The sequence below is a fragment of the Benincasa hispida genome, chromosome 8, assembly GCF_009727055.1.
Source record: "Benincasa hispida cultivar B227 chromosome 8, ASM972705v1, whole genome shotgun sequence".
In the NCBI taxonomy this organism is placed as follows: Eukaryota; Viridiplantae; Streptophyta; class Magnoliopsida; order Cucurbitales; family Cucurbitaceae; genus Benincasa; species Benincasa hispida.
In genome coordinates, this window is record NC_052356.1 from 21,992,575 (window position 1) to 22,006,273 (window position 13,699).

General features: G+C 36.3%; 1 protein-coding gene across 1 annotated transcript; it reads right to left on the reverse strand.

The window, feature by feature from the left end:
* Window positions 1-9,861: 9,861 nt before the first annotated feature.
* On the reverse strand, window positions 9,862-13,234 carry LOC120083405 (phenolic glucoside malonyltransferase 2-like). The gene is made up of 2 exons (XM_039039158.1): window positions 12,687-13,234; window positions 9,862-10,865 (listed from the first exon to the last, which is right to left on the reverse strand). The coding sequence occupies exons 1-2, from the start codon at window positions 13,146-13,148 to the stop codon at window positions 9,957-9,959; spliced, it is 1,371 nt and encodes a 456-aa protein (XP_038895086.1). The 5' UTR covers window positions 13,149-13,234; the 3' UTR covers window positions 9,862-9,956.
* Window positions 13,235-13,699: the final 465 nt, after the last annotated feature.

The window sequence follows — 13,699 nt, forward strand, 5'->3', positions numbered from 1 at the left end:
GGAGTATGTTGACAGGTGTCTAATATGTCAACAAGTTAACCGGACAGATAGAGACCAACAGGATTACTTAATCCACTCCCAGTACCACAGTGGAAGTGAGAGCATATTACGATGGATTTCCTGTTGGATTACCTAGGACACTAACAAGCTATGATGGTATATGGGTAATTGTGGATAGATTGACAAAAACAACTAAGTTTTTACCTATTAAAGTTACTTTTACCCTAGACCAATTAGCAAAGTTGTATGTTGATCGAGCCGTGAGTCAGTTTGGAGCTCCAGTTTCAATTGTATCAGATCGAGATTCCAAATTTACATTAAAGTTTTGGCCTAGTCTATAGAAAGCTATGGGAACCAAGTTATATTTTAGTACCGCTTTTCATCCACAGATGGATGGTCAGTCGGAGCGGACAATCCAGACATTAGAGGACTTGCTGAGAGCATGTATATTGCAATACAAAGGTAGTTGGGATACACATCTGTCATTGATCGAATTTGTGTATAACAATAGTTGCCATTCGAGTATCGAAATGGCACTGTATGAGGCACTATACGGAAGGCCATGTAGGACTCCGATATGGTGGAATGAAGTTAGTGAAAGGAAATTACTAGGTCCAGAACTTTTGCAACAGACATCAGATAACGTTAAGATTATAAGAGATAATCTTAAGATGGCTTGAGATAGGAAAAAGAGTTATGCCGATAAGCAAAGAAGAGAATTGGAGTTTTAAGTTGGTGATAAAGTATTTCTGAAGTTATCTCCATGGAAAGGAATACTCAGGTTCGGTAGGAAAGGGAAATTAAGCCCTAGATATATTGGACCATACAAGATAATAGAAAGAGTTGGCCCAATGGCATATCGATTGGATTTACCTTTAGAGTTATCTTGTATTCATGATATGTTTCATGTGGCAATTCTTAGAAAGTATGTGCCAGATCCTACCCATGTGTTGCCTGAGCAACCAGTACAGTTGAAGGAAAATTTGTCTTACGAAGAAGAACCAGTGGAGATTCTTGACCGAAAGGAACAGGTCTTAAGGAATAAGACAATCCCATTAGTAAAGGTACTATGGTGAAACCATAGCATGGAAGAAGCAACGTGGGAAGCCGAAGAGAAAATGAGAAACAAGAATCTGCAGTTGTTTAATTGGTGAAAAAGCTCGAAGGGATCGGACTGGAAACTGACAAGAAGACAGAAGGGTCAGGCTGTCGAATAAGCTTAGGCTAGTCTTGAGGAATTTGAGATTCCAGCCAAACCACGAGAAGTTCTAAGCTCATATTTTAGGGTAAGCTTCTGGAGACATTTTAGAATATGTTTGTAGAAGGAAGTATCTCAAAATAAGGCATAGAACTATGAGTAATCTGAGTTGTAAGTTGAATCTTGATTCTAGGGGTGAAAAAGGGAGCCCGAGGTAGGAAATGAACTACTAGAGTGAAAAGTTCCTAAGCGATCGAGGTGAGTGACTAAAACATTTGATTAAAATGTTTGATTTACAATGTTTTAAAGAAAGCATGTTTTAAAGATGATTATTCTCATGCCAGCTAGTTTTACAAAGTGATTTCCAAGCAAACCATGAGTTATGTTTTAAACGCATGCATGTGTGGGAAGTTTGTTGAAAAACTATTTATATGTGTTAAATATACCCAGCATGCATTAGTACATTATGACTAGGTTGTTACTTAATACCGATACCGAACTGACATTGAGAAGGTATCCGCCCAACTTAGATACCGAGACATTTAGAGAAGGTATCTTTTTTTGGTACTTAAGGATATTGTGAGATGGTACAACCAACCGAATACTGAAGACAATTGAGAAGGTATCTGACAGAAGTACCTAAGTATAAGGTACTTAGTATGGCCACGTGCATGTAGGTAGATAGAGTCAGAGATTGAGCAAAAGGGTTCTCTCTTGACTAGCAGTTGGTGTTTGGATTATTTTTACCATAGTGGGGTTAATTCTGAAACTGAGAAACAATTTAATGTTTTATGATTAAAACAGCTTTATATGCTTTATGCTTGGAAAATGTTTATACTGCAGTACAAGTACTGTAGAAAGCTTATATTTTAGTTTAAACTCTTTATTGAGATTTTTGCATGAGAATAAGTTGTCTTTCTTGAGTCACTCACTAAGCTAGCAAGCTCACCCAATTTTTCAATTGTTTTCCTCTCCCCCACCAAGGTAGCGGTCAAATCCTTAGAAGATAAGCTCTGCATGTCGCTCTGCCACTAAAGGAAAAAGATATTGTAACCTGTCGTGTTTTAGGTGGTTACTGTAAACATTGTACACATGTTACTGTTGTTCATTAGGACTAGAGTTTTTGGGTTGGACTTATGAAATCTAATGTTGTAATGTTATGTTTTTAATTAATAAATTTTTTGCCTAAGACGTTCGTTGTGTATGAGTTATATGTTGGTATCAGAGTTATTCCACAACCAATTAGTAGGCAGTAAGTGTCAACAAAAGGGTTAATAACTACTGTCAGTCACGCCCTTTCCTAGGCTAAGAGGGTGGTCTAGGGCGGGGGTGTGACAGCTTGGTATCAGAGCAAAGGTATACGTAAACTTGGGAAGGTTTAAAACTAGCTTAGTATTAAAGCATAATATTTTTTGTGAAAGAGAGAGTTCATGCATTATGATTAAGTCCCATAAATAAGTTCCTGACATGTGTACTTAATAATTAGGCAAAGATGCTGAGGAGAAGTGGTAGGTTGAACAGGAAGACTAAGGAGAGGAATGTTGACCCTACCAGTAGAGGTCTTGAAGCTAGACGGGACCCAGATCTAAAGGAGAGGAGAGTTAGAGACTTAGTATGAGAAGGAAAACACTTTTGCAAATGAGTTGAGTAACCCACTAGTAGATGTAGATCCCCAAATGGGAGATCGAGTGTTTGATAGGATTGCTCAAAGTATGGCAGTGAATATAGGATCGATTCAGACCAATCCAGGGAAGAAATTCGATGTCGAGAGGCTAAAAGCTTTAGGAGCCACGATGTCGATGGAGCCACAGATCTAGTAGATGCTGAGGTCTGGTTGGACTTGATTGAGAAATGTTTTTAAGGTTATGAGGTGCCTCGAGGACCGTAAGCGTCGGTTAGCAGCATTCTTGCTGCAGAAAGGGGCTGAGAAATGGTGAAACGTGTAGAGGCCAGAAAGAGTATTCTAGTTCGGACTATGACTTGGCCTGAGTCAGACAAAGTATTTGAGGATAAATACTACCCTAGTGCTTTTAAAGGAAGCGAAGAGGAAGGAGTTTCCTTAGGCTAACTCAGGAGTGATGACGGTTGTGGAGTATGAGCAAAGATTTACTGAGTTATCTCAGTATGCCCTTCCGATCATTGTGGAAGAGAAAGAGAGGTGTAGAAGATTTGAGAATGGCCTGAGAAGAAAGATACGTACACCCGTACCTCTACATCCAATTGGGTGAATTTCATCAGTTTAGTTGAGACCGCTATCCGAGTAGAGCAGAGTGTAGCGGAGGAGATATACTCCAAGCCAGGTGAAGGACAATTTAGGACGCCTGGAGAAACAAGGAGTAAGAGTTTTAGACCCCATTTCTCTGGACAGTCAGGTATGAGGAGTTTTGGAGGTACAAGCCAACAAGGTCGAGTCCAAAGAGGTCAAGACCTGCAGTTGGACCGAGTGATAATCGTATCAGGTCGTGCTAGCGAGTCAGTAGCTAGTACAGGAAGGAGACCAATCTGTGTAAACTGTTGTAGGTCCCATACAGAAGTATTTTATGGAAATAGGAATGTGTGCTTCCAGTGAGGACAAACGGGGCATTTCAAGAGAGATTGTCCAAGCTAGGTCATGGAGCACAGAGTGAGCAAAGAGAAGTACCCAACTTTAGACCAATCTAGAGCAACCGGAACTAGAGTTGAGGACCTGGTGCAGCTAAGCAAAAAAGGGTAGCTAGACGACCCCAATAGCAACAACAACAACAACAGGTAAAGTATACAATTATGACACACTAGGAAGCGGAAAAAGGCCTCAGATGTCATAATTGGTACGATAACTTTATGTAACAATCTGCTTATGCATTATTTGATCCTTGCTACGCACTCATTCATATCTAGGCATGTGTGCACTGCATATAGATGAAAGTGCCTAAGCGTATGAATGAAGATTTGTTTATCTTACGCCTGTAGAAGATACTCTAGTTGTACATGAGTATTACAGAAATTGTGAAGTAACTTGGAAATCGGAGTTTATGGGTTGACTTGATTCCATTTAGAGTTTGATGTTTATCTTAGGTATGGATTTCCTAAGAAAACATTATGCCACTATGGATTGTTTTATGAGAGAAATAGTGTTTAAGAAACCAGGTGAAAAAGAGATAACCCATGTAGGAAGTAAAAAGAATACTTATCGAAGCTTAATATCAGCAGTTGAAGGCTAGGAAACTGCGTAGTAAGGGATGTGAAGCCTATTAGCCTATGTGTCAGTTTCACAGGATCAGAAACGCGACCTGAGGATGTACCTATGGTACAGAATTCTTAGATGTGTTCCCTGAAGAGTTACCAGGTTACCACTGACAGGGAAATAGAGTTTACTATTAAGTTAGTCCCGAGTACAAACACCTATATCCTAGGCACCGTATAGGAGGCACCAATGGAACTGAAGGAGTTAAAAGTTCAGTTACAGGAACTTGTAGATAAGGGGTACATTAGACCCAGTGTGTCACCTGGGGGAGCATTCCAGTCTTGTTGTTTTAGAAGAAAGACGGTACTCTTAGATTATGCATAGACTATAGACAGTTGATAAGGTGGATCATTAAGAATAAATACCATTGCCTCGTATAAATGATCTCTATGAACAGTTAAAGGAGCCACAGGTTCTCTAAGATAGTTTTGAGATCAGGTTATCATCAGTTGAAGGTGAAAGACGCATATGTTCAAAAGACTGCATTCAAGAACTAGGTATGGACATTATGAGATTCCTAATAATTCCTTTGGAATGACAAATGCTCCTGCAGTATTTATGGACTTGATGAATAGGATATTTCATCTTTATCTGGATCAGTTGTGATAGTTTTCCATAGACGATATAACTAGTGTATGTCTAGTAGTGCAGAAAAGCACAAAGAACATCTGAGGATCGTGTTACAAACGCTAAGGAAAAAGAAGTTATATGCAAATTTAGTAAGTGTGATTTTTGGTTAAATCAAGTTGTATTCCTTGGGCATATTAGTTCAACTGATGGAGTTAGCGTTGATTCCAAAAGATAGAATAGCAATAGTCAACTGGGACGACCCCTGAATATAATAGAAATACGCAGTTTTCGGGTTTAGCATGTTATTATAGGAGATTCGTGGAGGACTTTTCATAAGATAGCTCTAACATTAACAAACCTGACTAGAAAAGATGTAAAGTTTGAGTGGTCGCCAGGAATGCCGAGCACAATTTTTCAGGTTTTGAAACTCAATAGAATGTAAATGCTAGCTTAGAATGAATGTAAATGTAATGGATTGGAAGGCAAATATTGATGGGCTCGCCATGCAAATATTCTGGTTCTAGTATCGTTTTGCAAATTTTGGTGGATAAATTCATAGGTGGAAGACAAATATTGATGACTATATGTAATGGATTGGAAATATTGATTCTTGTTTGTGGATAAATTCATAGGTAGAAGACAAATATTGATGGGCTCGCCATGCCAAATTTTCTAGACTTTTTAATATAAAACACGGACATTTCCTGACCCAACACGAGACATATAATGTCATTTTTAACTTATTTGACCAAAAAAATGGATTCGCCAACGAAATTTAAAAAAAAAACAGACAGATTCGGGCTTCAATGTCGATTAAGAATTAAAAAAATAGGCTTTAATGTCGATTGCAACCGACATTAAAGACCTTCAATGATGCGACCTTTAATGTCAGTTGCAATCAACATTAAAGTCCTTTAATGTCGGTTGCAACCGACATTGAAGGCATTAAAGACCTTTAATGTTAGTTTAAAACTGATATTAAAGCCCGAATTTCTTCTAGTGATAAATCATGTGAGGAGTTATTGTGAACCTCGAATCCTAATTTCTCTACATGAGTATGTTCCCTATTGAGACCAGTGAGGTGAGTAGGTTAATGTGGACACTGCAGTGGAATGGTAGAGAAAAAGGGTGAAAAATTAGAAGAAAAGAGGAAATTTGGAAGTTTGACTTTTGGGGAAAAATTTGGAAATTTGGCTAAGTGTAACCCTATATGATGGATGCGTTGGATGCGTTGGATGCGTTGTATGCATTGGATGTTGCAAGCATTGGATGCAATGGATGCGTTGGATGATGGATCTGTTGGAAGGGACCAATGCGTTGGAAGGATTGTGTTGATGCGTTGGAAGGGTTGTTGGAGATGGCATGCGACTAAAGGAAGAAAGATGGAGGTTACGCATTGGAAGCCACAAGGGTAGGCAAGGCATGCGTTAGAAGGCAGCTTATGCGTCGAGCGGTCGAAGCCAAGCGCTCTTGCCCAATGCGTCGAGCGGCCAACCAAGCGCCCCTGCCCATGCACCGAACGACCATGCCAAGCGCACAGCCCATGCGTCGAAGTGCGCACGCCCATGCAGCTGAGCAAGCGAGCGAAGGCCAGCATATACAGCACGCCCATGCGTCGAGTAGCCAATGCCTATGCAGCACGTCCATGCGTCGATCGGCCAGCGCCTATGCCAAACACCATGCGCCCATGCCAGGCGCGCCTTCCTAGTGAGCCATGCGTCAAGGATGAGTGGCCACCCTATGCGTTGGTGATGGCTAGCTCTTAAGATGGCTAAGTTGGATTACGATGATAGTGAACTGGATTACTATGCGTTGATCATAGGCTATGCATTGAGTATGGACTATGGATTGAACATCCAAGAGTTTGACGCATATAAAGGATGAGATCACCTAGAAAACGTCATCAAAACATGTGTCTTCTTGGGAGGAAGCCTTAAGCCTTAAGAATTTGGTGGTTGCATCAGATTGGAAGCTCATGCATTGGTTACCTAGGAGAAGGACACTTAGATTGCGTTCATCAAAGAATTGCGTTGTTGGTGTGAGGAGGAAACACTTGGACATGTAGCCAAGTAGGAGGTGTCGACTTTGAAGAGTGTTTGGACGCCTATAAATAGGACCAAGGATTTCTTTTTCAAATCACAACTCAAAATACATTTAAAAAGAGTGGGAAATCTGATTAAACTTTGCGTTGAGAGCAAAATCCATGCATTGATCCTAGAGTTTCAAAGAGGAAGCAGTGGACAGTGAAGTCTAGAAACAGCATCAAATTGGGACGAGGAGATCTCCAAGAATACTCATGCGTTTGGAGTGATTCTAAAGCCACCTGAAAGCTCTGAAAGTCTCATTTTCAGAGTACAGATGCTGGAGAAAAAGCTCGAAGGAATCGGATTGGAAACTGAGAAGAAGATAGAAGGGTCAGTTGTCAGATAAGCTTGAGCCAGTCTTGAGGATTTTGAGATTCCAGCCAAATCACAAGCAGTTCTAAGCTCATATTTTAGGGTAAGCTTTCGGAGACATTTTAGAATATGTTTGTAGAAGGAAGTATCTCAAAATAAGGCTTATAACTATGAGTAATCTAAGCTGTAATTTGAATCTGGATTCTAGGGGTGAAAAAGGGAGCACGAGGTAGAAAAGGAACTACTAGAGTGAAAAGTTCCTAAACCATTGATGTGAGTGAGTAAAACATTTGAATAAAATGTTTGATTTACAATGTTTTAAAGAAAGCATGTTTTAAAAAAGATGATCCTCATGCTAGCTAGTTTTACAAAGTGATTTCCATGCAAACCATGAGCTATGTTTGAAACGCATGCATGTGTGGGAAGTTTGTTGAAAAACTATTTATATGTGTTAAATATACCCAGCATGCGTTAGTATCTTTAAAGCTATGTTTTATATGTATTATACTTTACATACTTTAAAGAGATAGTCATTTATGACTAGTTTTACTTAATACGCGATACCGAATGACATTTGAGAAGGTATCCGCCCAACTAGATACCGAAGGACATTTGAGAAGGTATCTTTTGGTACTTAAGGATGTTTGAGAAGGTACCAAACCAACCGAATACTGAAGGACATTTGAGAAGGTATCTATGTAGAAGTACCTAAGGTATGACGATACTTAATATGACCACTTGCCCGTAGGTAGATAGAGTCAGAGATTGAGCAAAAGGGTTCTCTCTTGACTAGCAGTTGGTGTTGGGATTATTTTTACCCACAGTGGGGTTATTCTGAAACTGAGAAACAGTTGTAATGTTTTATGATTAAAACAGCTTTATATACTTTATTCTTGGAAAATGTTTATACTGTAGTACATGGTACTGTAGAAAGCTTATATTTCAGTTTAAACTCTTTATTAAGATTTTTGCATGAGAATCAGTTATCTTTCTTAAGTCACTCACTAGGCTAGCAAGCTCACCCCGTTTTCAAATGTTTTCCTTTCCTGCCCCACAGGTAGCGGTCAAATCGTCAGAAGATAAGCTCTGCATCTGCTCTGCCACTAAAGGATAAAGATATTGTAACCTATCGGTTTTAGGTAGTTACTGTAAATATTGTACACATGTTACTGTTTTTCATATAGGGACTAGAGTTTTTGGGTTTGGGATTATGAATCTAATGTTATAATGTTATGTTTTTGAATTAATAAATTTTTGGCCTAAAGACATTCCGCTGTGTATGAGTTATATATTGGTATTAGAGTTATTCCGCAATAGTTAGTAGGCAGTAAGTATCAACAAAAGGGTTGATAACTGCTGTCAGTCACGCCCTTTCCTAGTCTGGGGCGGGGTGTGACAGTTATTCTTATTTTTTCTCTTCCTTTTCACAACATTAGTCGCATGTGTTGATAAAGTCATTGTTTACAATGGCTAAAGGGGTCATGAGCTAGGAATGCAAGGCTGTTGTTCAACGATATGGGCAAACTACTATTGATTTGTTTTTATCCGAGGCATGTTAATCTTAGTTTTATATTTATGTTTATGTTCTCCGTTGAGTGACTTATGGTTTCTATTGATTTTGTTTTAGTTCACGAGACTTACAAGTATTTTTTGCGATAAGCTATCTTTGATTTTGATATTGGAACATGTGACTTATAAATTGTTTAGTTGATAAGTTTTTGTTCATGGTTTCATATTTTTAGCTATTGTCTTTGATTGACAAGTAGAAAAGGTGCATCTAACAAAAAATGGACTTCATAACAACATTAATAATAATTACAAGGCAATATTTATGAGACGTTTATCTTAAAAGTTTAGCTTGTTCCAAAGTATTGGATTAGTTTCAGTGTTGGAATGCTATAAAATTTGGATCAAGAATCGTTGTTGATTGACGTTGCATGGAGGTGAGTCTTTAAGACTTTGTTAACGTAAGAACATCAACTCTCCTTAGCATTATTGTATTTTGATTAAGATTTTTGAATTAAAGTTTGGCTACCCAAACCTTATCCTAGCATATATGAGGATGAGCTAAGTACACCTGGTAATTTTGTTGCAACTTTTTGGTGTGTCTTCTCTTCTTTTCCTTATCATAAATTACTTGTGTAATATTATGATCATTTTGTGATGAAAATTTGATGGGGGCATCCAAGCATTTCATGGCCTTTGGTGGGGCCTTAGATTTAAGGTATATAAATTTCACAACTTATTATGGTTGGATCTTCTTAATGAAATTAAAGAATTGATGCTAAAAGTAACTCAATAAGGTAGATGTGTTGGGAATGGTGTCCTAATTCTTCCAAAATCTCGTAGTTTGTAATCTATACACATTGTTATGAATAAAATAAGAGTTATTTATTTGGCAGTTACTCATATCCAGTTACTCATATCCAATAAACAAAGCTCCATGGTTATCGTATGTAAACTTAAGCATGTATATTAGAAATGAAATATTATTAGAAATGAAACCAAAATGAAACCAAAACAAAAAACCATCCATCGCTAATCATCCTTTGGAAATAACCCCAAGATTTCAAAGAGATTCAAACCCTTCATTAAACAAAGCAACAAAAGCTTCCATTTCATCCCTCTCCTTAACCACACCAATCTCCATCCCCACATTACTATTTCTACTATCAGTCAAAGAAAAAACAAATGGTGATTCGGCTGATACAATCTCCACTTTCTTTGGCTTTCCCCACCCAAAATCAGCATTATAAACTCCAAATCTTGGTGATCCAGCAAGAGAAATTGCTTGTGCTTTTGAATAATCATTTGTCCTTTGACTCATAAGTGACCCCCAATTCTCTGCCCCTTTTAAAGCTCCTTCTTCCATATTTTGTATAGCTTTTGAAATTTCATCACAAGCCAAAATTATTCCATTTTCACCCAAAAGTTCAATCCTTTCAAGACAAACAAACCCACCAACCAAACAATTCCCAAAGTAATTCGATGGCACTTGTGGCTTTAAACGAGTTCTAGCATCAGCAGCAAATATAAACCATAATTTTCCTTCTTTTAAACCTTCTAATTTGGCTGTACAAACACAAAGATAAGCAGTTGCTATTGCAAATGAAGATATGTGAGAAGAAGAATTATTGTTGTTCAGAATGCATTGCTTTAGTTTTTGAATGTTTTGATGTGTGAATTCAAGTGTGGTTCTGATTAAACCATGTCTTGTTTTGGGTAATTTAAGGTTTAAGCTCTTGTTGTTTGGTCCTTCTATGTCTTGCCATGCTTTTGCATAGAGTTTTGCAAGATCTTTTGGATCATTTATAACTGACCTACCATAGAATGGCATTACCTTGGTGATTGGAATATAGGATTCTTCCATACAAATTCGAGCCCAAGATTTGATAAATGAAGTTGAGGTTCTTCCATCTATAATTGCATGGTGATTGGTCATTCCAATGGAAAAACCTTTGTTTTGAAATGTGGTGACCTATATCAAGAATAAAAATGATTAAATTAACCACGCAGGTGCGAACATGACAATCGAGTCCAAAGTATTAGTATATATAACAGAATGCGATGCAAAATAATTTGCTGATATATCAAAATTTAGATTCAACTTTTTGAAGTCTATTATTAAGTGATATATAACTAAATCTACCTTTACCTATAACCTTAAGCTATTAAGTCAATCGGTGATTTAAGATGATATCAGAGTAAATTTGTTTAGATGTCTTGTCTTGAAGTTCTTGCATTGTTGTTTCTTCCTCATATTCATTTTCACTTGTTGGGCATTCTCTGTATTTCAAGCCCACAAGTAAGGGGTAGTGTTAAGTAATATATAAATAAATGTACCTTCACCAATAAACTTAAGCTTTTGGATTAATCAATGATTTAAAATCTATCAATGATAGATTATATCATTAATAGGAGTCTATCAATGATTGAGTCTATCGTTAATAAAATCAATCACGAATTGATTTTGCTATATTTATAATTCTTTTAAAAGATTGTTATACACTTAATATTAGTCCTACAAGTGTTACTAATTGCCCATTGTCCTAAATATAGGGGATGACTAACTAGTAACTATACATTTTAGTCTTTGATTGAGTTTTTTTCCCTTTCAATTTAGTGCTTTATGTTTATAATATTTTTCTATTTAGTCTCACCCAAAGTTGGAATAGGTCAATAGACTTTTCTTTTCTTTCTTTCTTTTTTTTTTTTTTTTAGACAAAGGTCTCAATCGAATTATATGATATGATATGATATTTAAACAAATTAACGGAAATTCCTTAGAAGGAAAAAAATGGCTATCTAAGCAAAAAATTTCAAACAATGTATTCTAAAAAAGTAAATACGTAGAAGAAATTAAATATTTGTCTTTGTTAAATCATTTTTTTCTTTTAATTAAATGAATTTCTAAATCTACCAATACACTGCTAAGTATATAAATCATGCAATATAAGTTTACCGTCAATTTTAACACTTGAAAAGTGAAGAATTAAAAAAAAAAAAAAACCTTTTTTTTACAAAGGACTCTTTTTACAAGATTCAAATAAAATTTGACACACTATCTAAAAATATAATAATCCAATTGATATAGTTCATTGTGCATGTGCTGATACTCAACTCCCACTCTCGGTGCTCGTCACTTGCTACTTACTTTCTTTTCCTCCTTTTATGGTTCATTATGTAATTCCCGTTCCTATTTTCCTCTTCTTTTTTTTTTTTTTTTTAATTCTGATTACCTAGTTATCTGATACGTTTAAAGAAAGACTAACTCGAGAAAATGTAAGGAAAAAGATTAAAAGAAAACTCACTAAATAACAAGAGTGAAGAAGGAGGTGATAGTCGAGTATAGCACACATACTACACCGGGTCAATTCCATGAATTGACTTCATGATAACACAATTAAAAAGGTCATAATTTCTAAGTTTTAAAAAAAATGTCAAATTTCATTTCAAGACTGTCAAATTAGTCATCATACATTTTTCTCTCAAAATGTGTTAAATTATAAGTTTAGTCTTTGAATTTATACTTTTGTATTTGATAAGTTCTAAAACTTAAAAATAATGTTTAATAAATCCTTCACTCTCACATTTATATCCCTAAGAATATTAAAACTTTTAATTTTGTATATAATATATGAGTGATTTTTTAAATATTGTTGAATAAGTTAATGTATAAATCTATGTAAAATTAAAAATTTAAAAACCTAGCGACACAAAATTAAAAAGATGAGGATTTTATAATTTACCCAAAAAGAAATCAATAATTGTTAGTTGCTTAAGATTTTAAGGTTAAAACCTGAATAGCAATAACTGCAGCACGATCATTAGAGACAGGCAATTGAGGAACAAGATGATGAAATTCTAAAACTTCACGAAACCTATTGCCGGAAAGATGATAAAAGTCGGCGTCGGACTCTGCCACCGTCACTGTAACCCCATCGCCGTCGACAAATTCGATGGTGGGTACATCAGATTCCGGCGGCCAAACGAGATTTCCAGTCAACGGAAGATAGTAGCGAAGAATGAGAGCAAGAGAGCTTTTCAGCTTCGAAACAATGACGTCGCGAAACGAGATTTCATTGGATGGTAATTCGTAGAAGAAAAGACGTTGAATTGGATGAAACCTTAGCCACAACAAATCGAAGAAAGTTAGAGGAAGAGACGACGGCGCGGCCAAGGCACGTGACTCCTCCGCCACTGCCGGAGCAGGAGATACTTTACAGATATCGATTATTTTCAAAGATGGAGAATTATCCATTGGAAACAAAAGAAGAGTGATAGAAAATAATTGAGAAGATTTTTCAAAACTTGTGGTGCTTTAAATGTGCAAATGACTAAAAGAAAGTGCATATGATGACGAATTGGCTTTCATCTATGGTTTTTAATTTATTGGATTTTGATAAGGAGAGGATGGAAAATTTGAGGGTGGGAAATTTGACATTTTTCAATAAATAGTTTAACATTTTTCTTAAAAATTTTCTTTATTCACAATTAATTTTCTAAAATAAATCAATGATAATATAAAAAATTGTCTCCATTGAATTACATCCATTCTGACACATATGGTTCACTTTCCAAATTTGTAATAAAAACACATACCAATAGATAAGTGAAGTGAGCTCAATCTAATTGTATCTAGAAATTACGTCATATTATTATTGTTATCATTATTGTTAGTGTTCTAACAAAAAAAATGGATATATTTATTATTACAGTATCCGTTTGACTCTAAAAAATAACGATAATAATAACAATAAATATGATAAAATTTATAACTTTAAGCAAAGAGAATAAATCGATTTAGGGTAT